The following is a 26408-nucleotide window of genomic DNA, read 5'->3' on the forward strand; positions in this document are numbered from 1 at the left end:
TACCATCGAGAGAGTCTTTCTTTGAGATCATAGACAGGCGAGTTAACCTACGTAGGCATCGCTTCCAAATAAGAATACCAATGGCTAGAAGGGATTGCTTTTTCCACGGATATAGATGCCGTGTGGCAAGAATATGGAACAGTCTTCCATCAGAACTTGTACGTGCCTCCTACGCAAGATTTGCTTCCACTATTGGGGATTTCGACCTGGCTCCGTATGCGAAGTGCTTCCCGTACTGACTATTATTATTATTATTATTTTTTTCTTCCAGTATAAGTGCATTTCATGCCTTCTGGGTTATTGTAAATAAATAAATAAAATAAAAGGGTACTTGAAATGACACCCAAAAGGAGAACACCTGGTAACCCTACCCTAACATATTTATGTTGAGAGTTTTGCTTGTTTTTGCCACCTGCTTTGATACTTTGAAGTAAAGTTGGTAAATACTTGAATCATGTTGAAGGTCTGCCTGCTTTCTATGGAGAGACTTTTTGCGAATAGGGGACCAGCTTGCAATCGTGCCTCAAACTTAAGACTACCAACTTCAGTCACCCACCAACAGGGTTCGAGCCTGGATCCTCGTGATGATAGTGCCTCCTCTTCACTGTAAACTTAACCACAAATAGACCTAGTTACCTAGACCTTATTTTTATATGATTACAAGTACTTAGTATTACATGCACAAGCAGGTTTTAGCGATTGGATAACAATAAACGATGTGGTACATGAAGATTGGGGGACGTGTCTATTAGTGAATAATGATCATTAGAATAGGTACTGATTTTCGGTCAAGGAACAAGTGTTTGTTCTAGTTTGGTTCTGGTTCTAAAACAGGCCTCCCATTTTTTTTAATAAAGATTTTAAAACCTCTTATATTAGGGACTGTTTATATAACTTTTTGGTGAATAAATAAAAAATAGGCCTATGTGGGCTCTGCCATAAAACTTATGTACCAGAAAGGCAAGTCAAAAAAGGTTGAGAACCACTGCTTTAATACGATAAATACCTGTATATAAATACCTGTTCGGGTTTTTTCAAAACAGCTCTGATATTTTAAAATAATTTGCTCAAAATCATTTTCATTGTGATTTTAACTTTGTCACGCTTGTTTTCATTCTTCTGAATGTGTCTTATTACATCAGTATTTTGCACCACAGAATCAACAAAAGCGCTAAGGAAGTAATCTGTGTTGCTATTTTCTGTGCATGACTCAAAAGTGCAACGCGATAAACAACTTTACTGGGGCAATGCATCCAACAAAATTTAATTAAAAAATTTTGCAGTGAATAAATACATAAAAGCACATTTTCTAGTGGTACTAACAGCCACTGTAGTGGTTGAGTGGTCGTAGTGACGGACTCAGATCACAAGAAACGTGTTCAAACCCCACCATCGCAGCAGTGGTGGTGTGGTGGTCAGCTGAAGTTGGTTTTCCATGGTTACCAACTTTGAGGTGTGAATGCAAGCCTATCTCCTCTTTGAAAAGTCTCGCAATAGGCTACAACGGTAAAATTATTCAATTATTGCACTTCACTCAGAAAACTTGGTGGCAGCACTACACATAAAAAGCATTATGCAGTAAACATTAGGTTCACAACACGTACACACACATTCCAACATGCACCAATTCATTAGAAATTCCGCAGAGGAATGTGGACGAGGTGCATGTGTGGTTTGATAGTAGTGGTACTAAAACAATGTCAATTTAGAAAAGATGACACCACCATACATTTGATGATGTGATGATAATGATGCCTCTCGATATGTGATAATCCTTGTACAACAATATTTTTTCTTGGTCTTCAGAATATCGTTATATCGAAATTTCACTGTAATTAGCAAATTGAAGATTTAGGAAACACTCGTATTATTCGGCACTCATAGTTTGAAGGGTTTACCGAAATATAGCCCTTAACATTTTGCCCTGACAAGTGAGTGGTAAGTGATATGCATGGCCCAGTGAGTGATTGTGATTGACCATATCAGTGAAGTAACCAGGTGAGTGACTATATGAATGACTGAGTATGCGATTGAGTATGTAAATTACCGACTGAGTGAGCAATTCAATTAAGTGAGTGCCCATTTGAAAGACACTCACCAGCTCAGTCATACACCCACTCACAGTTCTGTCTGGGGGCAAAATGTTAGAAGCAAATTTTCTGGATCCATTGGAAGTCTATTCCAGTTTTTCTCAACCTTTTTGAGCCCATGGCCACCTTTGGACCATATTTTTTTGTACTCCCCCCCCCCCTTCCCTGTCTTATCAAGGGCCTCTAGCCTCATCCAAGGGCAAAGACCTTTATACTAATTGAATTTAATCAAAACTAAATAAAAAATTAAGAAAATTTTTAAAATAAGATTGATCTCTGGAACGCTGTGCCAGGCATGGAACTAAATTATATGGGAAGAATAGGTGTTTGTGAAATACAACGAACGATCCAAAGGACCTACACAATAAATCGGCCCTTTCAAAACACCACCCAAGGCTAGGGTGGAGTTTGAAAGGTTCAAATCATTAGAGTTCAGTAATTAAATCATTAGATCTTCAGTCAGAGTGATATTTTGAGGCCCCATACGTAGCTGAAAGTAACAGCTTGCATGTTTATAGTCATTCTTTCTTATAACGCTCCCACTTAGAACATTTCCCTACTTATTATGATGCATTTATGTGGTTATTATATTAACTAATTCTCGTTAAAATTTCCTATTTAAAGCATTTTCCCACTTACATTTTTTCATCATAGTTTTTGAAAAACATAAGCGGGAACCACTGTATGCACTTACATTTGAAAATCATACTACCAGATCTCATCGCGTAGTCCTCCTTTGGATACAAGGCCCACAGGGGCTCCATGGGTTGAGATGTAGACAGCTCTATTGGATTCTGACAGTATTCATATTTTTTCTTTCCCCATATTTCACTAGAAAGCTTTACTCCTTCCATACACATTGAATAAGTAATTTATTTCTTTTCTATGATTTCTTCGCAGCTCTATGAGGTCCCTTCACCACTTGTCATGGATTCCATTTTCACCCATGGCCCCCTTAGTATATCACAGGACCACAAGAAGGCCATATGACCTTATGTTGAGAACCACTGATCTATTCAACTAACTTATACATTCAATGGCCAAAAAATTAAGAACATTCACTCGAACTTCGACTCGTCAGTGCAGCACTGTGTTGGTGTAATAAATCTGAGTTGCTGATAAAAAGCTTTCTCCTATTCAGAAGCACCACTTAATGTTAAAATTTGCCTGCTCATGCGGGAAACAAGCAATCTGAGTGACTTTGAAAGTGGCATGATTGTGGGTGCCAGAAAGGATGGTTCCAGTATCTCCGAAGCTGCTAACCTTGGCTTTTCTTGTACAGCACTATCTCGAGGCAGTTGACATGTATTGTGTGCAGCAATTAAAGAGCTACAATGCAACAAATTGCAGCACAATTCAAGATCATTGCAAAGCATATCCGTATGCTCTACAAGACGGATCTTGAAACAAATTGGTTTTAATAGTTGGCGATCAACAAGAGTCCCTTTGATTTCACTACAAAACTGAAGAACATGCCTTTTGTGCGCTAGTGGACGCCGAAATCAGACAGTTAATGAATGGAAGAAGGTTGTCTGGTCTGATGAGTCAAGATTTCTTCTCCATGAGGTTGATGCCAAAATCCATGTGTGGCGCAAACAGCACATAGATCTGGCATGCCACATGACAACTGTTCAAGGGGGCGGCAGCGGAATCACAGTCTGGGGAGCATTTTGCTGGTATACTTTTGGTCCTTTAATTCCATTGAAAACATCCATCAATGCCAGCTCCTACCTCCACATCGTTGTTGACCACATGTGCACCCTTTAATGGCCATAATGTTTCCTGATAATGATGGCTATTTTCAGCAGGACAATGCACCCTCCCAAGGGGCTGTAATTATCTCAGATTGGTTTGAGGAACATGATTTAGAGTCTTAATTGCTTCAATGGCCCCCTCAGTCACCTGATCTCAACCCAACTGAGCATTTGTGGGACAAGATTGAAAGGTCTGTTAAAAGCTCCGAAATACCACCTTCTAATCTGAGGGAATTAAGATCTGCTATTTCATTAGCATGGGCTGATATTCTTCCTGAATAGTTTTAGCAACTTGTAGAGTCCATGCCTAGAAGACAATCTGCTGTCATCGAAGTCAGAGGAGGTCCCACACGGTATTAGTGGTAAGTAGCAGGGTGTTCCTAATTTTTTGGCCACTGGGTGTATAATAGTTAAATTCATTTCTTAATTAATTTTTTTTATGTCAAGTGATAAAATTAGCAAAGAAATAGATAAATTAATAATTTATTTTGTAGTCAAAATATTGAAAAAAAATATTTTCAAATAACATTGACTTTGATGTACATAAGACTATAAAATTGTTAAGTATACATATGCACATATTTCTACAAAATTTGAGAGACTGATCTGTTTTATATGTAGCAAATATATATATAATTAATTTTGCGATATACTGTATACCGAATGCCAATGACATTCATAAACAGAATCTGAACAAACTGTGTGGTGCCAGGATTATTCTTAAAAGCGGGAATTTCCACAGGTAAAGTTCATTCTTATTATTACTAACTGCACTTGCGAAGCATAATCCAATCGGTTTCTTTCACACATTTCAGTACATCAAAATTTATTTACTTATACTTTTTCTTTTATTTCTTTTAACTAAACAATTTCAACCATTTACTTCATTGTTATGACATTGCATGTGGTCTGAATAATCGGCCGTTTTTACAACTTGCATGCACATGGAACAGGATGCTAGTGTATTAATCGGTAATTTGCCAGATGATATATCTTTTGGTACAGCTCCTCTATTTCTCAACTCGTCTTTTAAAAATCGATTGTGAATTGTCAATAGTTCCTGTTGTTTGCATATATCTGGCAAAAGACATATGAGTTCCGAGAATAGATTGTGAAATTTTTCTCTTCCGAAAATAGATAAACACTCTGTGTAATAATCTTGAACAGTTGTTCTTTCTTTGCGAAAGCTACCCGATAAAATTTTGAACCTGTCAAAAGAGTCATTATCCTCTTCTAGAAAGCCATATATCATGTGTGCGAGCGAATCATTTCTTTCTTGAAAACATGGTGGATGAATATACATATATTTTTTGGCCTGTGATTCCGAATCACTGTTCATGTCTTCTGACGCCAACTGTTGTGCCACCGATTTAAGTGATATACTCGCAGTCGGATGATGCTGTTGTTTGGATTTTAACTTAGTAGAAAAACCAGGCGGAGGAAGACTCGATATCACAGGAGCTGTGAAGCCAGGAGGACCCTTCGTGATGGTTTTAGATGTTTCCAAGGGAGGAAAATCATCTGCAATGAAGTTAGCCTTTTCACGCCACGGGGAATCGTTGTCATCATCTGTAACCTTTTTTGGTCGCTCATACGCCAAGCACTTTGCTTTCGCTGCTTGCAGAGGGTCCTGGTTCTCATCGTATCCATTCATGTTTTGGTCACTTATACCACCATACATCTTCGTCAAATTGGGTTGAGGTTTTACTTTATCTTCAAAACCAATGCGATTAACCAAATTATTGACATTGTTTTTCTTCTTCTTTTTGGATTTGCACTTTTCATAAATTTCCTGACCCAACTGTTCTGCAGTTTGACTAGAAAGATTTACCGGCCAGCTCTTTTGATGATTAGGTCCTTCTTTTGGCATGCCTTCACTCTGGTACACTTTCTTTGTTTCCAACCTAGGAAATTCTTCTTCGGATTTTGTAACCTTGGTTTTAGTCCACTGAGAGGATTTGTTTTTCTCGGTATTCACAGCAGTGCTCGGTTGTGAAAGCTTGCCAATCCGATTCTGGTCATTCCACGGTGACTTTGGAACTTTCGGCTGTTGGAAGCTGTGGTTAGACCTGGAGCTTTTGTTGCTCTGGCCTGAGGAAAGAGAAGTGAGCGCTGGGAAGTCTTCAGACCTCTTCTGTTGTGGTGTTCTGTGTTGCACAGCTCCTGCAAGCCATGAACTGCTGTTATTGCTTTGTTCCCGTGATTCACCCGATAATGTAGGAAATTCCTCAGCGCAAGTGTTAAAACTTTTCATCTGATTCTTTTGACTTTCTTGAATATCTTCCACTGGCTCTCTAAATATAGAAAGAAAACTCATTTTTATGCAATTTGTGCAACCAAAGAAAATAAACAATAAAGTACTGTAAAATCATTTTTTTTTTCTCTCTCACGAAATGTTCACATATGACACAGAAATTTTATTTTCTCTATCCAAAACATTAACTAGCCACAAGAATGTTGTAAGGGGGTTGGCAGCAATCGTGTGTGGTACCTACATTCTCTAAGAGGAGTTGCGAAATTACACTTTTGATTTTTTTTTCAATTATATTCATTTTTCTTTCTTATAGTTAAAAAAATTCTACTAATTTTGTTTATTATATACATATTACGAAACATAACCCAGTTTTCATTGCCATTTAAAACAAAACAATTTTTGACATAATCACCTCATAACGACAGCTTTTAGTTTGAAAATATTCTCTGTCATAGTGAGAGGTTTCAAAAGTTTTTGTTAAGATCTTGAAAACCTTTAAAGACTAAAAAATTTCTTTTTAAAATTATAAAAATTTTCAAAAATAATTTAAAACCAATATAATTTATAGATGTTATAATTGGGGGTTACTGTATTTTAGAAATATATGACATCCATATTTACTATGAGCATCTTTTTCTCAGCCACCTCGTTGAGCATTTTGCCTGTTGTGGCCTTGTATTTGTTTTTAAAAAATTAAACAAAGTTGATTGACAAAGGAAGCTACTCATAAGATCCCCTTCTTCTAAGAAGATACAGAAACGTTATTTTCAATTCTGTATCACTTGTATTCAAATTGTCCAATTCAGCCACGTTAGTTTCATTTTCTTCCTTTTAAAGTTTAATATTGTGGGCTACAAACTTCGATTTCCCCGATGGGGGGGAGAGAGACTACGACTACTATTATAAAATAACCGGAGAATATTCATATATCATATAGAAATAATAAGAATTCCCAAGTAATTTGTATTTCCAGGGAATATTCTCTTATAATAATGAGAACATTCAAGAATATTTTCTTCAATGAGAACATTCAAGAATATTTTCTTCAATGATAATATATTTTGAAGTTATTTTCAGAGATTGTTCATTATAATATATATAATTACAAATATTTTTGAGAATATTCTCTGGAAGGACTATTATAAATAACTGCAGAATATTCTCGTCAAGAATAATAAGACTATTCTCAACTTATTTATGATATAGCAGTCCTTCTACAGAATATTCCCCTTATTCTCGAGAATTTTACATCTCTAGTCACATTACAATGAAAACTTGTAAAAAAATGTTGCGTAAATCAAGGGATACCAATATTTGACTTTTAATACGCAATAATCGAACGAGCGCTAAGACACAAAAAGCAGTTATATATAGAACAAGAACAAAAAAATAATTAATTATCCACACAAATGCAAATATCAAGCAGCTTATTACCTGCATACTGATTACAAATTTTTACCGCTCATTTTAGATAGATCAGTTAATTATTAGTCACTATATAAAGGCCTAAAAACATGAAAGATATTTTTTTCATATTATTTATTAGACAATAAATCAATCAACCTGGTACTTGAAAGTTTTGTCAGCACTATATGCTTACAACAAAGATAAAAATACCAATTCAAATATGTTTAATAATACATAATTATTGATTTTTTTTTAATTATATCACAAAGAAAGCTATAATTTGTTTTCTATATTTATTAGGGAAAATTTTGTTGGAAGCAGTGTTTTATGCATTACACATAATTGCGATGCAGTAAAACACTGCTTCATTACATTTTTGCGTAATGTGGTTAACACTTTTACAGGGTAAAACATTCAACTAAATTTCATTAATTAACATATTTAAGAAACTAGTAGTCTAACAGTTGTGTTATCATCTGGTAATCGTGAAGTGGTAATTATACAGCCTTCATACTTCGAAATACCAACACACAACAACATATGTAAGGGATGTTACAGGAACTAAAAAGGTGGTGGCACTTCAAAGTACCATCAGTATTGAAAGGGTTGAGCTATACTTCCCAATGATTGAAAGCTTGAAAACTGTGACAAAATAATTTCAGAGGTTTTAATATGTGCAACAATCCTACACTCACAGTACTTATGAAATTTTTCCACCACCCACAAAATATAAAGAAAGTAATCTTGTGTTCCAATGAATTGTATTAAAAAAATTACTTTTGATAAATTTCTTCAGTAGTTTGTAGTTTTTGATTCAATTGACCTTTATGCCGCCCTCGTCTGGAATCATTATGGTTTGGGCTTCTCTCACCTATAATAAAAGACAAATTGCAATCAAACTATTTCAGAAAAGTTCAAAAGCATGTATTCATGACAAAACTAAGGAAAAATAGAAATTTTTCTTTTCTACTCTAATTTTCGGCTACTACCGCATTTGGGTATGATAATTTTTTTTTCTTCAAAATATCTACAGTGACATGAGTCACCCAAAAGCTTAGGCTTTCATAAACACAATTTAATAGTTTTTTGATTTTACTTGGTTCTTGTTTTTCAACAGCTGATTCATTTTGATTCAGACAGTGTTGGAATAGGCATAAAGTCGAAGTTTGCCCGATTATGGAGTTCTGGTCGAAAGTATTGAGCTCTTACAAAATTAAGGACACACGGCTCCTTGAAAAACCAGAGTTCCTTTACCAAATGAATAGCTGGTCTTACTGCAAGAGGCTTCAATTTCTGGGTTTGAACTCAGTGGAATGGTGTAGAATCGCTGCAGATCTGCTGCAAACTAGTCAACCAAATGGTTTATCAACCATTGGGAGAACCTTTCTTCAAGATCATAGACGAGTCAACATACAAAGGCATCGCTTCCAAATAATACCAATGGCCAAAAGAGATTGCTTTTTCCATGGGTACAGGCAAGAATATGGAACAGTCGGCCATCAGAACTTGTATGCACCTCCTATGCAAGATTTGTTCCCGCTATTGAGGATTTCAATCTGGCCCCGTATGCAAAGTGCTTTCCCTTCTATTATTTCTGATTATTTTTATTTATTCATTATTTTACATTATTATTACTTTTTCAGTGTAAGTACATTTCATGCGTTCTGGGGTTATTGTAAATAAATAACTAAAAGCATGTGTTCTTTGAATGAAAGGATATAGGAACTACTGCTACTTAACCGCACATGTACCTTGTACACATTCCTCTGCAGAATTTCTAATGAATCAATACATGCCAGAATTGTTCCCAGTGTATGTGTGGCCCTTAACAGAATTATGTTGTTAGAGTTATACTTGTTTCGTGTTTTTAGCAGCCGCCAGCTATTTTCCATATTTATACATAGCAGAGCTTGACAAATCGAAGAAATATTTAGGTACCAGCCAAATTTCTTAGGAGCCAAGCATGTGATTTTACTCAATAAAAAAAACAGTCCCATATAAAAAAATGTTTTCTTTTACTTTTCCCCCTATGTGAAAAGACACAACGTATTGAAATCAAAAAATTTTGTATTGCCCCTAGACTCCAATTTAGGAAAACTATGTTTAGAAAATTTCAGGTGCCAATACCAATTTTCCAGTTGCCATGGCGACCTGGCAACTGAGATTTGTCCAACTCTGGTTTAGGGTACAAGGGGATATTTTAAGAGAGTTGAGGTTTAGTCAATTAAAAATAGAATCCCTATCCAGTTTGTAGCATTCTATCCCCCCCCCCCCCACACTAAACTGAATCGAATTGGTGAGGAAAAAAACAGTACAAATCTAAAAGTCCTGTTTGTTTTTTTTTCATGAATTGATTCAAAAAATATGGATCTATATATTGAGTGCACAAGAGCAGTTTATTTTACCAGACTTTCTCCCTAACTACTCCAGGCATATTTTAAGTATGAATTAGTAAAAGAAAAGTTCCAGTTTCAGAGCTTAAAACTTGATTATTTGGAATTGAGAATTTTTGACTAGTACTGTTTTTCTCACTGATTAAATTTGTTTAAAGTAAAAAAAAAAACGAAGCTTACCATTTTGCATGCTTCTGGGTGCAAAAGAAAATTCAAAGTCTAATGTTCGAGCCTGTTTAGCCTCTGCTTTTGTTTTATTTTTAGAATGTTTCAATGCCTTATGAGCCTGTAGATCTAATTTGTTTCTGAAAGCGCTGCTGATAAACTGTTGCTCTTTAGCGCATTCACCCTCCTCACATAAGAAGTGATCTTTCCGGAAATGGTCTTTCAAATAAGAATACTCACTGGAAGAAGACAACAATTAGGTATGAATATGTGGGAAGAACCCCACAAATGATAATATATGGTGAAATATACAATTCTTTGACCTGCAATAACTTGCAACAGGAGAGAGAACTATAGCTATGCAATTTAGATAAGTGACTCCATCTGATCAGATACAATAATATGAAGAGCCCTTAGAGATGAACTTTATAAGTTGAAGTGATTTTAAATGAATTTCATAAATTCATCAATTTAACTTCTGAATTGATTTTTTCAGAAGTTAACAATTAAAAATCAAAAATGAAGAAAGATAGAGCAAAACTTTCAGTTACAAAGTTGTACAGCATCATTTAATTAGTGAAAAAACAATATAGTGTGAATGGATATGATAAATAGTTGCCTGTAAAATGTGTGAAACAGATGTTTCATTTTAAGCCAACAAAAGGATAAGATTAACAGAAAATGAATAATAGATACAACGAAATATGATATTCATATGAGTGTATGCCAACATTAGTTTAATATCAAATATATTATATTATATTATGAGGCACGGTTCAAAGTTAAAGGCCTATCGCATATAAAAAGTGATTGGCAATATTGATTGGTTTGCGCATGCATAGCAGCATTAACTGGTTTGTTGTGAATGTAACCTCCATATTGCCGTCAGTTGATTGTTTTCTGCCTTCGCAAGACAGTGTTAAAATGAGTGTGGTTACAAATCCTGACAGTTGTGAAACTCGATCAGTGATTAGATTTCCAAAGGCAAGACATAATGTTGCTGAAATTCAGTCAACTGCGTAAAACATATGGACTTACTGCAATGAGTAAAGGGAAAGTAAGGCAATGGTGTAATGGGTTAAATGGGACGTTGTTTAAATGTTCACGATGAGCAGAGGAGTGGCAGACCTAGTGTCCGGACTGAGTCTTTTTGAGCGTGTGAATGGAAATGTGAAAAAAATCATTACTTCACGATAAGCAATCTTTAACTAGAGTTTCTAGGACAACATTTTTCAGAATCATGACTGAAAATCTTAGCTATTGGAAAATCTATGCACAATAGATACTGAAAATGCTCACATTTCTAGGAAAGTAACGAATTGAAAATCAAAGTGCAAAACTGGCTATAATCTAAGGTGGTGAAATTTTATGCAGAAAGTTTGAAGAAGCTTGTTTCATGATACTGAAAGTGTTTGGAACAGCATAAAATAAAATAAACATGCAAATTTTTTTGTAACCATTAATAAATTTGTCATTTTTTCAATTATTTTTATTTTATTTTCTGTGGTCGACCTGATATATGGTGTACACCCACTCCTTACCTCACTCCAGTAGTTCTAACATCCCTTACTTATAATTTTACTGATATCTCTCTCCAAGAAGACAGATCTCGATTGTCTGCTTCAACATTATTTCATTTTGCCGATAATTTTGAATTTTCGCTATCCCTACAGTCTTACCTTCTCTTCAATCTCCCCTTGGCGGTCCGTAAGAATATGGCCAGGCTTCGCCTTTACCCTTTTATACTTTATACTAACAAAGGTATATTGCACAAATTTAACCTTGATGAACCTTGTCAGTATTGCAATCAACTAAATAGCTACAATGATCTTTTTCACCTTCTTAAGGAATGCACATTCTTTGCCCTTCAAAGACATACTCATATCTCTAAATACCTTCGCCATACCTACTCCCGATCAAACTTTTATCTAATGTTTAGCAACCCCTCTCCTTCTATGTGTCTACATTTTTTTCGATTTATCGAGGATATATCAAAAATTTTATTTTTCTTGGGGCAGTAGTTTCGACGCCCTTTCTGTTGTTGTTTGCTCCATATCTCTGCCCATGCGCCCAGGTAACATTCTATTTATTTATTCTATTTATTTTATTTATTTATTTATTCTATTTATTTTTTTTATTTATTTATTTATTTTATTTTTTTTTAAATCTATCTGGATTCGAAACTATATTATGCATTTATATTTCTTGTGTTCAAACCTTATGCATTTGTTCCTGTCTTGTGTATCTCCAATAATTTAATCACTAATATTTGTACTTGCCATCCACTGGTGTACTGATAGGCACGATTGTGCAAATCATTAAAGGTTCAGTTCATTATTTTTATTTTATTACTGATTGCCCTTAATTTTGAGCCATGCTTCAAAAAAAACTTAAAAGTCCAAATTCACTGAGAAAAAGTTTGAATTATCCAAAATTTGAATTATCAAATTAATCCTGTACCTGTAAAACTACTACAAATTGCAACTCAATCATCAAAATTCGCATAGGATAATAATTATCAATCATTAAAATTTTATCATCAGTTATGAAACTGTCTCTCAAATTTTATATATAATTTATAATTAAAAAATTGATCTTAGCTGCTGCATTATTCCACTATTTTGGAATCAACATCACTGCTGAATCTCTTGACCATGTTCAAAGCCTGATACATGAAAATGGTTCATGATCATCCGTTATGAAACTATTGCTCAAATTTTGCTTATCATAATACGCTATCACAACGTCATACTTTCAGTAACACAGCAGTTCTCGATAGTTGCTCTGCTGAGCCCTTGGGCTCTGTTTGTACTTCCTGGGGGGTCCACGACAGCCCGAGAAGAATAATATAACTCAGTATATTTGATATAATTAAAATCAATTTTGTGAATTTGATACTTTTCAGTTTATCTTGTTTTGATAGAAACAAGAGAGAGGACTACAGGGGCTCTGCCATAGAAATTATATACTAAAAAGGGCTCCGCGAGTCAATAAAGGTTGAGAACTGCTGCAGTAACGTATTCTCAGCCACCTCGTTGGGCATTTTGCCTGTTGTGGTGTTGTATTTATATTTGTACACATTCTGAACTTTCCAATACTTCCATTCTCTTAATGATAACAAAGGTTCAGATTTTGAATGTTACACTTTTTTTTAAGATTTATGTGATCCTCACGTATTCCCAAGGGATCAGAATGACCTGTACAAGGAATTTGTCAGTGTTAGTAGACATCCATGGCTGAACCGGGATTGAAATCCAGACCTGCACAGTGAGAGGCTAGCTCCCTAACTACTCGACTGTCAGGCGCCACCTTGATCTATACAGGTTGAAAAGCATAATCAGTATTGTGGTACACATTCTCGATGCACTCCAGCTGAACAATGTTAAAATGGGCATTGAATTATCAAGGAAAAAAATATTAGAGAAAAAACAGAATTTTCAAATTTTAATTTGTTTTTGAAAATTTGTTGTTTAGTAACTTGATCGAGAAAAGCCGTCTAGATTTTTGTAGAATTTTCCAAAACTAAATTTGCTGAAGTCCAGCTTTGAATTATTCAAAAAATTTTGAATTAAATTACACAACTCGAAGGGGTGTTTGTAAAAGTTAGAATTATCAAAAATTCGAATTAACTAAGTTCTACTGTATATATATCGGGCTGAGAAAAACCATACCACACTTGCCACTGCTGCCATCTGGGGAGGGGTTGGGGGGAAGGATGAGGAACACTTGCTTGATTGAGTTAAGGGTGGCTGCGAAGCCGCTACTTTAGTGGGTTGACCGAGAATTGTTTGCTTGCTTTACTTCCCCCCCCCCCCACATAATATCAATATTATGAAATGGAGATGATAACCTTATATTTGAGATGAATATAAATCGTTAGTATTTACAATCAGTTTTTCAAATTTGTATTTTTTTCCCCCCAAAAACAAGTTACAGATTCTAATGGCAATTATTCATTTTGAAATAGTTAACTCCGTTCTTTGTTATTATACCAGGATCCAAACAACACAAATAAAATAACCCAAATTATAAGTAAAAACCTATAACCTAGAAGAAAATTGTGAAATTCCTATTTTTTAAAACAAATTACATATAGGTGATCTCTTACCATATTAAAAATTGTAGACACTAACCTATAGTATTCGTGTAATCCGTCAGCATCACAAAAATGACAGAAGAAATGTTCTCTTCTCAGATGTCGAAACTGTTCATCAAGGTCAACAAATCTTGTTTGACAAAATTTGCACAAAGGATGACCCCGAAATGAAGTGTCATCCGAGTCCCCTTGTCGCTTATGAAGTGCCAAATCTGTTCTTGAATACACTTTTCTTTCAAATGTGAATATCTGAACAAAGAAAAAAAATCAATTTAAATACTCAAATAAAGCTTTTCAAACAAGAACCTAGATCAAGGGTGCCCAACCCCTGGCTCAAGAGAGAGCCAAATGCAGTGAAACAGTTCCACCCAGTGAAAACTGAGTTCATCGCCAATTCATGCAGCATGATCAGTGTTTAACACGCCAGCAATAGTTACAGTGGAGTTTCAGTAATCTGAGGTGAACAGGACCGAGACCACCTGGAATTACTGAAAACTTGAATTATCCAAAGACATAGAAAACAACTTTTCTAGGGGAGTCCTATTCCCATCTATTTTGGCCTTAACTCAACGGTTTAATTCATTACACAACTTCCAAGATCCACAGGGAGGCTGAAAGAGATCCAGGCCAACACCATCTATAGCATAAGGCCTCCACACGAAGCTTGTAACGTCACTGAAGAAAGTCATTTCACCTATAGCCATTGGGTTATATTTAATTTCTGCTAGGGCAAAAATATAAATATATTTTGGCTCTAGCAGATATAGTAGATCAGCGAAGTTATTCTATGACCACCCTGTATATTAATACACACACTATGAACATTTCATTAGCATAAAAATAGAATGAAGATAGTGTTTCATTTTTTTTCAATTAAAGAAGTAAATATACCTTCAAACTGCCAACACATAAATCACAGAACTGCATTTTATGCTGTCGACGAACATGAATTTCCAAGTTTTTGAAATTATCAAAGGATTCTCCACAGGATTTGCAGTTATGCTCAAGAAGTTTTTCAAAAGCTTCTTTAATATTTTGATCTTCAAAACGAATCATGTATTTCTTATTCATCAGAGGAAAGTTGCACATGGATGAGAAAGATTGCTTTTTGTGTGTGAACATCACCTGAAAAAAAAATCGATAAAATTATGTTAATACAAATGATATATGCCAAAGCAGAATGTTTTGCATTGTTCTGCACTAAGCTGACTGGAAATGTTCTGCAGTAAAAATTCCCATATACTGTTTTGTAAGCTTCTCTTAAAATTCTTCCACATTGTTCTGCTGAAGCAATGATTATTATGAGACATGTCACTGATTTCTGCATATTTTGCTTTGGTGATGATGTAGATCAAATGTAAATTTGACGAACAAAAATTTTATGAATAACATCAATCTTTGAACCCTGCACCAGGCACATATCCAGAAAGTGGGCAATCATCCCTCCCAAGAACTGAATTAAATGGGGAAAAATAGGTCTGTGTAAAATTTAGTTAGTTTGGGCACATAGTGCCAAGGGGAGTGCATAAGAGACAAAAACAATTCTATTGTTTTGTTCTACGCTGCACATAAATCGAGCCAAAAGAAAGAAAGAGGTCACTCAATGAGGTGCGCAATTTGAACAAACCTCTTTGTTTTTATCTCTGTCTGCTGATTTTTGCTATCTGCAGATTAGTCCATTCCCCCCTTTTTTTCCTTCCTTCTTCTGCGGAGGGATCACCATCATCATCATCTCCTCAGCCATCTCTTCCTCCACCCCTAAGCAGTTTTTCTTCCTAGTCACAATTCTTGTACCTCGTACCTCTTCGCTCCACTATGAATACAGCCTTAGCTTCTGGGATCGTTTGTTTTAAACTGTGATTTTTTCTTTTGTTTTCTTTGTTGGGGATCTTGTTCTTTGGCAAGAAAAACATCCAAAAGCATTACTCCGTTTCACTGCTGGCAACATTAAAATGCAACGTCATGAATCATGTTACCTTGGTTTTTTTTCGTTGGAATATTCCCTTCCTTGTAAGGTTGTGCATTTCATTTATATTACTTTTCTGTGCTGAAAATTGTATTATTTAAAAGAGAGTCCAGGATTTCATTTTTAACTCAGTTTTTATTCTGGAATAACTTAGTTATAACTCAGTTTTTATTCTGGTTATTTAATAATAACCTTGTTGTTCCTTTTATAATATGTTGCTTCATTTTCAATCTCGATACCGTATCTGGTCTAGGATGTTACATTTTTAATATTGATCCCTCATTTAGTCTAAGATTGTTGTTTTGTATGTTATTGCTTTTGTCTTTAGTTTCTTAACAGCCATAGTATTATATTTTTTTGGTGATGTGTTGGAGATTTTTTTTCTTTTGGCAAGGAAGACGTCTGAAAGCCTGACTTTGTTTCACTTTTGGAGACTTTTTGTCATGCTTTCAGGTTTTTTTCCTTAGCAAAGAAAAAATCATCAAAAAGGGATTATACTATACACAGGGCTCCCACTCAAAAAATGAGAAAAAATAGGAAAACGCAGGAATAAAAAGTAGGATGGGGGAGGGTAACCCCCTTAGACAACATAATCATAGCATAATGGAAAAAAATCCCTAAAAAAAATTTTTTTTGAAAAAAAAAAAATTAATTTTGAATTTACTTTTTTTTCATAGCACTATTTCAATTTCCTATAAGATTGACATAAGATTGCCAAAGCAATGATAAATGACTTGGTTACAAAACCAATTTTTTGCCAAAACAGTGTACTAGCAACCACAGATAATTCTTTGCTGTCTCTTTTCATATATATTACATTCTTTTTTTGGAGTCTTCCTCAACTCTCTTCGACAACGCACAGCAAATTTTGAAGACTTACGTTTTTTAAGAATGACGCTTCTTCGAGACCACTTTCAAAAGCACAGTGCAAAATGTGTAGATTGCAAGATCCGATGTAAATAAGGCAAGGTGAACCTGTTTTACTGCGTTGTCCATCATTTTTTAAAGGGATTTGTTCACATTTTACTGTTCAATGCCAGTGTAATCATTTTTGACAAATGAAGCACTTTCATTTCTAGCTTTTTGCTGAACATTGTAAATATTGTTTATGCCTCTTCATGCCTTAAAAATACAGAAGACAACTGAATGCTATTGGGTCGCACCAGAATCACCAAACCTAGAATAGGCCTATGTATCCAACTGCTTTGAAATGCAAACTGTTGTTTCACCTTTTTGCACCATAATTTTGAATGATGAATGTTAGTTAGTGTCCAAGACTACGAAGTAATAAATACAAAATTATTTTTCCCATCCAGACAGAAGTTTTTAATGACTACTATACTTGTTGAACCCTCAAACTAAGCAAATGAAAAATTAATCAACCAACTGGTCCACATACACCCCCCCCCCCTCCAAATAACCTTAAAAATGATAAAATTTCTGCTTTGGCAAAATCATTAATTGCATTCTTCAACATTTGTAATATTTGGCAATATATCAATGATTTTCTGCTCAATTAAAATCAATTACACAAATTTTGTCAACAGGATTTGGTAGGAAAAGTAGGACAAAAACTAGAAAGTAGAACAAAACCGAGAAAGTAGGACAAAAGTAGGACATTTTACCAAAAAGTAGGAAAAGTAGGACGAGTGGGAGCCCTGTATACAATAATCTCCATAACTTAAGTCTCGAAAATTTGAGGTTATGGATGATCTGAGGTGCTGGAGTTTCTCAAAATTCCTTCTCAAACCCCTCTTTTTCTCTTTTTTTACCAAGAACATGCTTTATTTCATTTTGTTTTGATCCGTTTGACCCAAAATGAATGTTTCCTTGAAACGAACTCTTGTGGTCTTTGAGATTCCTTTACATAGAAAAGATATCTTTTGCAAACATTTTTTTTTTTACATATTGCTCCTAAAATTTACAATACTTTACCTAATGAATTGCAAAATATATACTGTTTCCTGCTTTTAAATGACAACTTCAATAATACATTGCTAATATACCAAATATTTAAGCTTATTTTAATACTCAGACAAATTTGGACATTTTGATTATGTTTCACCGAAGCGGTTTGCTTATTTTTCGTATACAAATAAATACCTGACCTGTCTACCATCTCTATTTTTTATTCTTATTACATGCATTTCCTTCGATTTGTTGTTCACATATTATATTTTGTTTTATACATCTATTTTTTTAGCGCATTTAATGCAGCAATACCAATTGTACTAATGAATTCTAATTTTAGCTACATTGTATGTTGTCAGTGCGGGTAACCAAGTTACCCCTTGTCAACTCATATGCAACTCACAGTGTATCGATATTTATGTCAGTATATGTTGTGAAAAATTTTTATCACAAAATTCTGTTCTGAATAAATTTATATTTCTTTTTTCAAAGGAAGAAAACTAGTAATTTCAGTTTTGATGGGTCTTGATCCCTTGGTTGGGGTCATTGGTGGACCCCCCCCCCCCTCCCATAAGACAAGACTTTTCGCAGGCTCCTATATACTAAATTTATAGTGTAAAAAATAAGAATAGCATTTATATATGGGACCCAGGGGGGGGGGGGTACGAGTCTGTCAGCCTCCCTCATAAAGAGGGCATATGTCTTAGCAATCTTAATCTTAGTGAATGAAGCCGTTAAACTAAGAGCAAAATAGGTTCTACGAGCAGTGCAGTCTTAATGCATGGGGTCCATGAACCTGGGGACCTTAAGTACGGATAGGAGCTCATGAAAATGAATGAGATATAATCAAATTTATGACAGTGAGCATATGAATTGGGTAGCAGGTATTTCTATAAAGGAATGTGTATGAGGTGCATCTACAGTTAAGTAGTAGTAGCAGCAGATATTTCAAGCCAGGTATAAAGGCTCTAGGAAAATCACTTTGCCCAAAGATCAGTGATGCTATTAAAATGACTTTTCTTTCTGGTCGGCCATTTCCTCTGTCTGCTGTGGTTTGTGTGTTTCCATTGGCATTTTAGAGATTTTTTTTGTGTATGGTATATATCATTTTTTCAACATCACATTGTTTTTCCTGTTGGAATATGTCGTTTTGGATTTGTGGTTTATCAGGTTGTATTTCCATTTCTATTAATTTTTGCACACTAACCATTGAGAGCAACTTGTTGAATTGAATACAATCCTGTTGGAATATGTCGTTTTGGATTTGTGGTTTATCAGGTTGTATTTCCATTTTTATTAATTTTTGTACACTAACCATTGAGAGCAACTTGTTGAATTGAATACAATCGTGGTGAGAGATAGGTCACAACCGGTTATGGCGAACTGGGAATTCTCTGATTGGACAAATGTCAAAAATGGACTCCCTCAAGGAAGTGTCCCTGGCCCTATACTTTTTCACTTTTTATTGATAAACTCAATCAGGGTATTGATGGAATTGTTAGCAAATTTGCAGATGACATGAAGCTTATAGGGGTAGCCAGGAATCAAAGCAACAGGGAGATGCTCCAGACAAACTTGAATATGATTGCAGCATGGGCTAATGAATGGAGCATGACGTTTAGTGTTGACAGGTGCATGGTTGTTCATTTTGGTTTGAACAACCCACGTTTCACTTATGAGTTGAATGATATCACTAGAGCCCAAATTCTATGCATTAAAAAGTGGTGAAATATGCTTCATAAATATGCAAATATGCACTTAAAAATGCCAAAACATGCATTCGAAAAACACAAAATATGCACTAAAAAATCCTGGAAAAGTTAAAAATTCCAAAAACACATACACAAAATAAGAAAATATGCATAAAAAACTCTCAGTGCAAAAAAAATCAGATATGTTTTTAAAATGCCTATTTTACATGATCTCTTAGTGCATATTCATTTATTAAAAAAAACATCCTAAAACATATATGTATATACAAATAACTTCCATATAGTTTTTACTTAGGAATTTTTCATTTCTAGTTGGTCGTAGCTGCTCAGTAACAAAATGCCATTTACAAAAGAATTTCACATTATTTCTAAAAACAAATTGAACACTTTTGATGGTATTTCTAGCAAATATTTTGGCCTTTTTAGCATTAATGCATAAAATCAAAGAATTTTCAGAATAAGTGCATATTTTTGAAAGCTTATTAAAGCTCAATCAATTAAAAAAAAGAGATTGAAAATCTTTAAAAAGCATTTTCTTATAATTTTTAAATGAATATTGCTCATAATATTTTCATAACATTGGTTTTTCCCCCACTGGTGGGATCTCATGAATTGATAGAAATATTTACAATATTCTCCAAACAAATAACAACCGTTTTAATCCCACCTGCAGGGAAAAACCAATGTAATGAAAATATTATGAGCAATATTCATTTGAAAAATTATAAAACAAAATTATTGCACTTATTCTGAAAATTCTTTGATTTTACGCATTTATATGCATTAATGTTAAAAAAACCAAAATATGCAAATGCATATGTATTTGCATATAATCCAGGCTATAGATACCATTATCTCAGATGCAACCAGGGTCACAGATTTGGGAATTTTCATTGACGAGTAGCTCAGGTTTTCTGAACATTGTTCAGCTGTGGTCAAAAAATCGAATAGAATGCTAGGTTTTATTCTTAAAAAGGTCTTTCCTCGTTCTCCTAAAGTCATTTTTCCACTTTTTCGAGGCTTAAGCCGTCCCTGTACTGGAGTGGCTGTAAGGTTTTAGGGACCATACCTACAGAGGGACATAGACTTGGTTTAAGGGGTGCAGAGAAGAGCTAAGAGTGCTATTGTTGGCACACAAAGCTTGAGCTATGAAGAAAGACTCAATTTCTTGAATATGTTTACATTGGAAGAACGCGGGTGTCTGAGGGATATGATCGAAGTGTTTAATGAACAAAGTGTGCGACTTTGTGGTGTCGCAAGGAGTTTTCCTATAATAGGGTTGCCAATAAATGGAATAGCTTATCTCCAGGAGTTGTGAATTCTAACACAATTGACACGTTTAAAAAGAAGTATGATAGACATAGTGAGATATAAATCCAGAAGCTATCCACACAACTAATTGTATTTTGTAAAGTGTTTTATAAAGAGTTATTAATCAAAGAATATGTGCATAATAATACATACGTCAAAGTAGACCGACCTATAAAGGAAAGTCACAAAAGAAATCTTGCACATTTCAAAAACTAAAAATTTCTGATGACAATTTAAAACTTCCATATTTGTTCATCACTGTTAAATTTCATAAAAAACCTGTAAAATTTTGATATGTTACTTGTAATACCAACAGTTATACCCACACAACTGGTTTAAAATTTTTTCACATTCTCAAAAAAATTCTTAATGAAATAAGTAATGGCTTCATTATAAATAATAATTTAAAAAAATCTTGGAATTTCTTATGAATGATAATTTGAGAATCTGTTTACAAACATTTCTCATAATGATATTTTAAAAATTTGTGAATTTTTATTAGAAAAATATGAAAACTGTATTAATATGGAAAAAATTGTTTGGTTATGTCTCTCCAAGTTCTGCATTTTAGAGAACTGCCTTTTTAATGGTATGGATTTTTCCAGATAAATTACTGGTATTCCTATGAGAACTAGTTTTTCCAGTGGCTTTGTCAATATTTTTCTGCACTATTTTGAAAATTCTATTTGTGAAAAAATTAGTGGTTTTGGATATGTAGATGGTGTAATTATTTTCAATTTTCAGAATTTTCATGAAATCAGTAATAAAATATATCCGAATACTCTCAAAAAGACCAACAATGACCATATTTCAGCAGATTTTTTTTGGACTTGAAAATCAAAATTCACGACAACGCAGCTTTCATTGGTATTTATGACAAAAGGAATGACTTCAAATTCAGAGTCAATTTTTTGACTAATTACAATTCTAATATAAGCAAAATTTTTTTTTAAAAATATATAATTTTCTCTCAACTGAGCAGAATAAAATACATTTTCAACGACACTGGGGATTATTTTGATGTGATAAACAACTTTAAGAAATCCATAGTTGGCAACAGCTACCCTTCTTCACGTTCAAATATCTTCAATAGAGGCAGCACCACGCGAGTTGGTTCATTAACTCACAAGAGTAATTATTTGCTGTATGAAATGATAAACTTATTTTACATGTATTTTTTTCGAATTTATAACATGTGGATGCAGCTGTTTTTACCTGGTTTCAGGCCATTCCTTCCCGAAATGTGCCAGTTACCAGTCCACTCATAGGAGAAGAGGTTTTGGAATTCGCATGTGCAGTTGGATGCGAAAACTTCCAAGCAATGATCAGCTGGTTGAATCGTTTCAAAGAACGGTATATGGTGATGTAGCAAAACAGATTTGGCGGGAACTAAATTCAGTTGATATGAAAAATGTGAATGAATGGAAACCTGGTGAAATAGCGAAAGTGATAAATAAAAATTAGGCCTACAGGGCAGGGCCGCAACTGGGGGGGGGGGAGGGGAGCAGGCAGGTCTACTGTCCTGGGCGATGGACTAGAAAGGGTGCAAATTTCACACTTTTACCTCTTTTAACCAGCGGTTCTCAAGTTGAGCAATTTGCCTGTTGTGGTATTTGTATTTGCATATAATTTTAATCCCACAATCCTGCTTTTATTGAACCCAGAGTTTTTTGTCTTGATCATTGTATCTTTTGAAAGATAGAGTCCAGGTTATTATTTTCAATCCACTTTTCAGGTCTAGGATGTAATATTTTTAATCTTGATCCCTCATTTTTTTAGTCTGGGAATGTTATTTTGTTATTGTTTTTGTTGTTTTTATTTTTATTTTTTTGCTCTAAAAGCCATAGTATCATCCCTTTTTGGTGTTGTGTTGGCGACTGTTTTTCATTGGCAAGGACTTTGTCCAAAAACATGACTCAGTTCCACTCTTGGTGACTTCTAGTCATGCTTTCAGATGTTTTTCTTGCCAAAGAAAAAGATTGCCAACACATCACCAAAAAGAATTATGCTGTAGCTGTTCCTGTAAGTCTATGCCTTCCCCCCCCCCACCTCTGAAAATTGATTTCTATTGTTTTTTGCAGATAATATGAATTTTCAATAATTCAAGGTAGCTTCAGTCCCATTCACTTCAGATTACAGAGACTCAACTGCAGCTGTTCCCAAAAAAGGGATAAAATTACAGCTGTTCGTAGGTGGCTAAAGCTGGGTCTTCCCAGGACAAAGTTTTTGCCGTTGTGTGCAATGTGAGTTGCCCAGCACGACATGTTGTCCACTGACCAATAGGAAAAGCAGTATGACTGTTCTCCTGCAGAGCGCAACACACCTCTCCCCAGAGCTTAAGAACAAGCGTGATTGGCCACCTGCTTCTGGAGGAGTCAAATGCATAGTGCGCCGCACGTTTCTCCCACCTTTTCTTCATTTTTGTTGTTTTTTTTCCCATTTCCTTTTTTTCTGTCTCCCAATGCAGACGACAGAACAACTGATGAGCCATATTAAGAAAACACAAATGCATAGCATGATAAAGTTATACGTTTTTGCTAATACGAAATGGTCCTATTCAGCTCACGTGCCACAAAAAAACCTGCTTCTAGGAAAACCTGGCTTTAAGGCCTGTTTATATACATTAAGGCATTATATAAGTAGTTAACTAACTTTTAAGTTACCTAGAGCTTTAGAATGTATGCAGACGTTAAGGGTCGTTTACACGGGTTCAGTTTAGTAAATGAAGTGATACGTAGAAAGTGGAACAGAATCCATTTTATTTATTTATCCTTGGTTAAGTAGACCTCTGTGCATGTATAGCCAGTGGGCAGGTCATGCCCCTTTCAGAGAGGTCTTTTTGTTCTCTTTCAGGGGGAGGGGGGTTTATTTTAATCTTAAGCATGAACCTGTTTATGCTCTGTTGTTTCCTTCCATTTAGCTAGAATGCCTCGGAAATACAGGATGACAAAGTAGCCAGAGAACACAACCTTCAAGTTCGTTGAAGAATATTTTCACCATGAATGTTTCTTGAACAATAAAAATGAAAACTACTGTAACAAACAAGCTAAAAATCAATCAATGCTGGAAATAAGGGACATGGAGCATTCGGTCAAAGTGCTACCAAGAGTTGAAAAATCGAAGATTAAAATAATCGGTTGCTGGTGTGGAGGATTTATTTGGAACAGATGCAGTATAATCCAAATCCCTTGGAGACTTTTTTTTCGGTGACAAACACATCCGACGGCCTAAGGAAAAGTCACATCTTTTCCTTAGGCCGTCGGTTTAGCTATCAAAAATACTGCATCTGCACATTTATTATATATTAAAAACTGAACAGACTTGAAATATTTCCCACTCATCTAAAACGAATTTGCTGCTATCTACTGATAAAAATATGTAATCAAGTATTTAACATTAAGAAAAACGCTGTATTATATTTAAAAAATAAAATTTCAAATATTTTTTGTTTAATAAACAATTATTCCTACTAATGCCAAGAAATTTCCTACATTGCCAGATTTTCCCCCCATGAATGTGTGAAATTTCTCATGAATTAGGTATATTACTGGTAGTGAGAGCTTTTCTTCCTTTTCTTTTATTCTGAGCACGACTCCGGTCTATCACTATGGGCAATTTACTACCAATTGAGTTGAGCCAGAAGTGTGAGTATACGTACCTAACAGTTTGAGTGCGTATATAGTGTTGGGTGTGAATTTTTAGTGTCATCTATCTAACAAATTCTAAGTAATATGTGATGGTTGAATTTTTGTTTCGTTGTAGTTGCTTTCTGTAAGACTCTTTAACGGGGAGATCGGCCTACATTCGTGCCTCGAAGTTTGGAACCATAGAAAATGAACTTCCGCTGACCACCACTATGGCGGCAAGTAGGGTTTGAACCCAGGTGGCTCGCAATGCGAGTTCGTTAACTATAGCTATTCAACTACCACAGCGGCGGTAATGGGAGCCATAAGCTTTAAAATAAAACCCTCCCTTTCAGCAGACTCTTTTTTGCATGCACTAGTTGGGCTTGGCCTCCATAGAAATTATCCAATGAGCATTTACTTTAACTTAAAATTCAGTTGCCCACGTAATCACTCAAAGCGTGTAAATGGGCCTTAACCTAGACAAGTTTTGGTGTAATCGACTCCTCTTTCAGCATAGGATTTTTACTGTTTCACTTGATCTAAATGTAGATAAATCACAGAATCAACGTTGTAAAGCATTTCAGTAAAAAAACACCATTCAATGGACACGTCATATCAATCAAATGAAAAGTGCTTCGTTTACTCACATAAGCCATGTCACCTCTACAGATGGGGCATTCGTTCTGTTCACACAGGACCCTCATCCTGGCCGAACATTCAAAACAAACTGGATGATCGCACGAACCAACGGCATAGATTTGTATTTCCCGACAGCACAGGACGCAGATCTCGGCTGAAGGATCTTCCATGATCTTTGTGTTTGTTTGCCTTCAAGATTTCAAGGGGAAAAAAACAAGATTTTAAAAAAAGAGATTAAAATTACTTCATATCAGTGTGACAAGATAGTATTTGTTACTACGATCCCTTAATCTGTATATTACAAGTACACAAATATTCCCATGTAAAAATTTTTAATGATAATAATTTGATAATTCTTAATAATTATTGTCTTTATTATTTATTTGATTCTTGCGTGATGAAAAATTATTCATTCATGAAACTGAAAATTACATCGAAATCAAACCTAACACGTCCACCACTGTTCAATTATACTAAGAGCGAGGAGCTGAAACATATTCGACGTCTTTCCGTCACGTCTTCACATCTACAAACGTTGACCATATCTGCAAAAAACGGGACATGTCATTCATGTAGGAATTAGCTACCCATATTCGCTCGAGAAAAATACGGGACATTGCCAAATATCGCCTGAAAATTATGCAAAAAAAGTAAGTAAAGCCACCAACTCCTGTTAAAATCACAGAAAAGTTGCCAATCGCGAGTAAATGAAGCTCCTCTTAAAATTGCAGTAATTTAAAATAAAAACTATGACAAATGTGTGAGGAATATTCTTATTTGTAGTCGTAATTATCGTAATACAATTTCTGAGTTGGGAAGATAATTTCAATCGTTGATTTGAAGACTAAAATAAAGAATAGAAATTCAAGTTGGCTTCATTGAAAATACGTGCAAAACCGGGACATTTTGCCAAAAAAGTCGGCACACTCGAAAAATCGTAAACGAATAAGACAAATACCAGGAAATAAAAAATTCCTTATGCATTTTGACAAGCTATGGGCAGGGACGGGCTTAAATATTTGGCGGCCCGGGGAGAAAAACAGCTTTGCGGCCCTCTAAAATTATTCTTCCTGATTCTTCAGCG

The 26408-nt window shown here is 34.9% G+C and overlaps 1 protein-coding gene across 1 annotated transcript; it reads right to left on the reverse strand.

Annotated features, from left to right (window-relative positions):
- Positions 1-4311: 4311 nt before the first annotated feature.
- LOC149083187 (E3 ubiquitin-protein ligase ZNF598) lies at positions 4312-25858 on the reverse strand. Its single transcript, XM_089236362.1, has 7 exons — positions 25757-25858; positions 25333-25513; positions 15051-15284; positions 14197-14408; positions 10079-10302; positions 8283-8376; positions 4312-6138 (listed from the first exon to the last, which is right to left on the reverse strand). Coding segments are annotated over exons 1-7 (2370 nt in total). The 5' UTR covers positions 25759-25858; the 3' UTR covers positions 4312-4715.
- Between the last annotated feature and the right edge of the window lie 550 nt (positions 25859-26408).

Source organism: Pholcus phalangioides, unplaced genomic scaffold (genome assembly GCF_987345545.1).
Source record: "Pholcus phalangioides strain wild (caught in Gottingen) unplaced genomic scaffold, Ppha-v1.0 ptg000009l_1, whole genome shotgun sequence".
Lineage (NCBI taxonomy): Eukaryota > Metazoa > Arthropoda > Arachnida > Araneae > Pholcidae > Pholcus > Pholcus phalangioides.

Coding starts and splice junctions, on each gene's coding strand:
- LOC149083187 (XM_089236362.1), bottom strand. Junction 10,303..14,196: donor GGATTACACGAATACTATAG/GTTAGTGTCTAC, acceptor GTCTTCTTCCAG/TGAGTATTCTTATTTGAAAG. Junction 8,377..10,078: donor ACCCAGAAGCATGCAAAATG/GTAAGCTTCGTT, acceptor CTTTTATTATAG/GTGAGAGAAGCCCAAACCAT.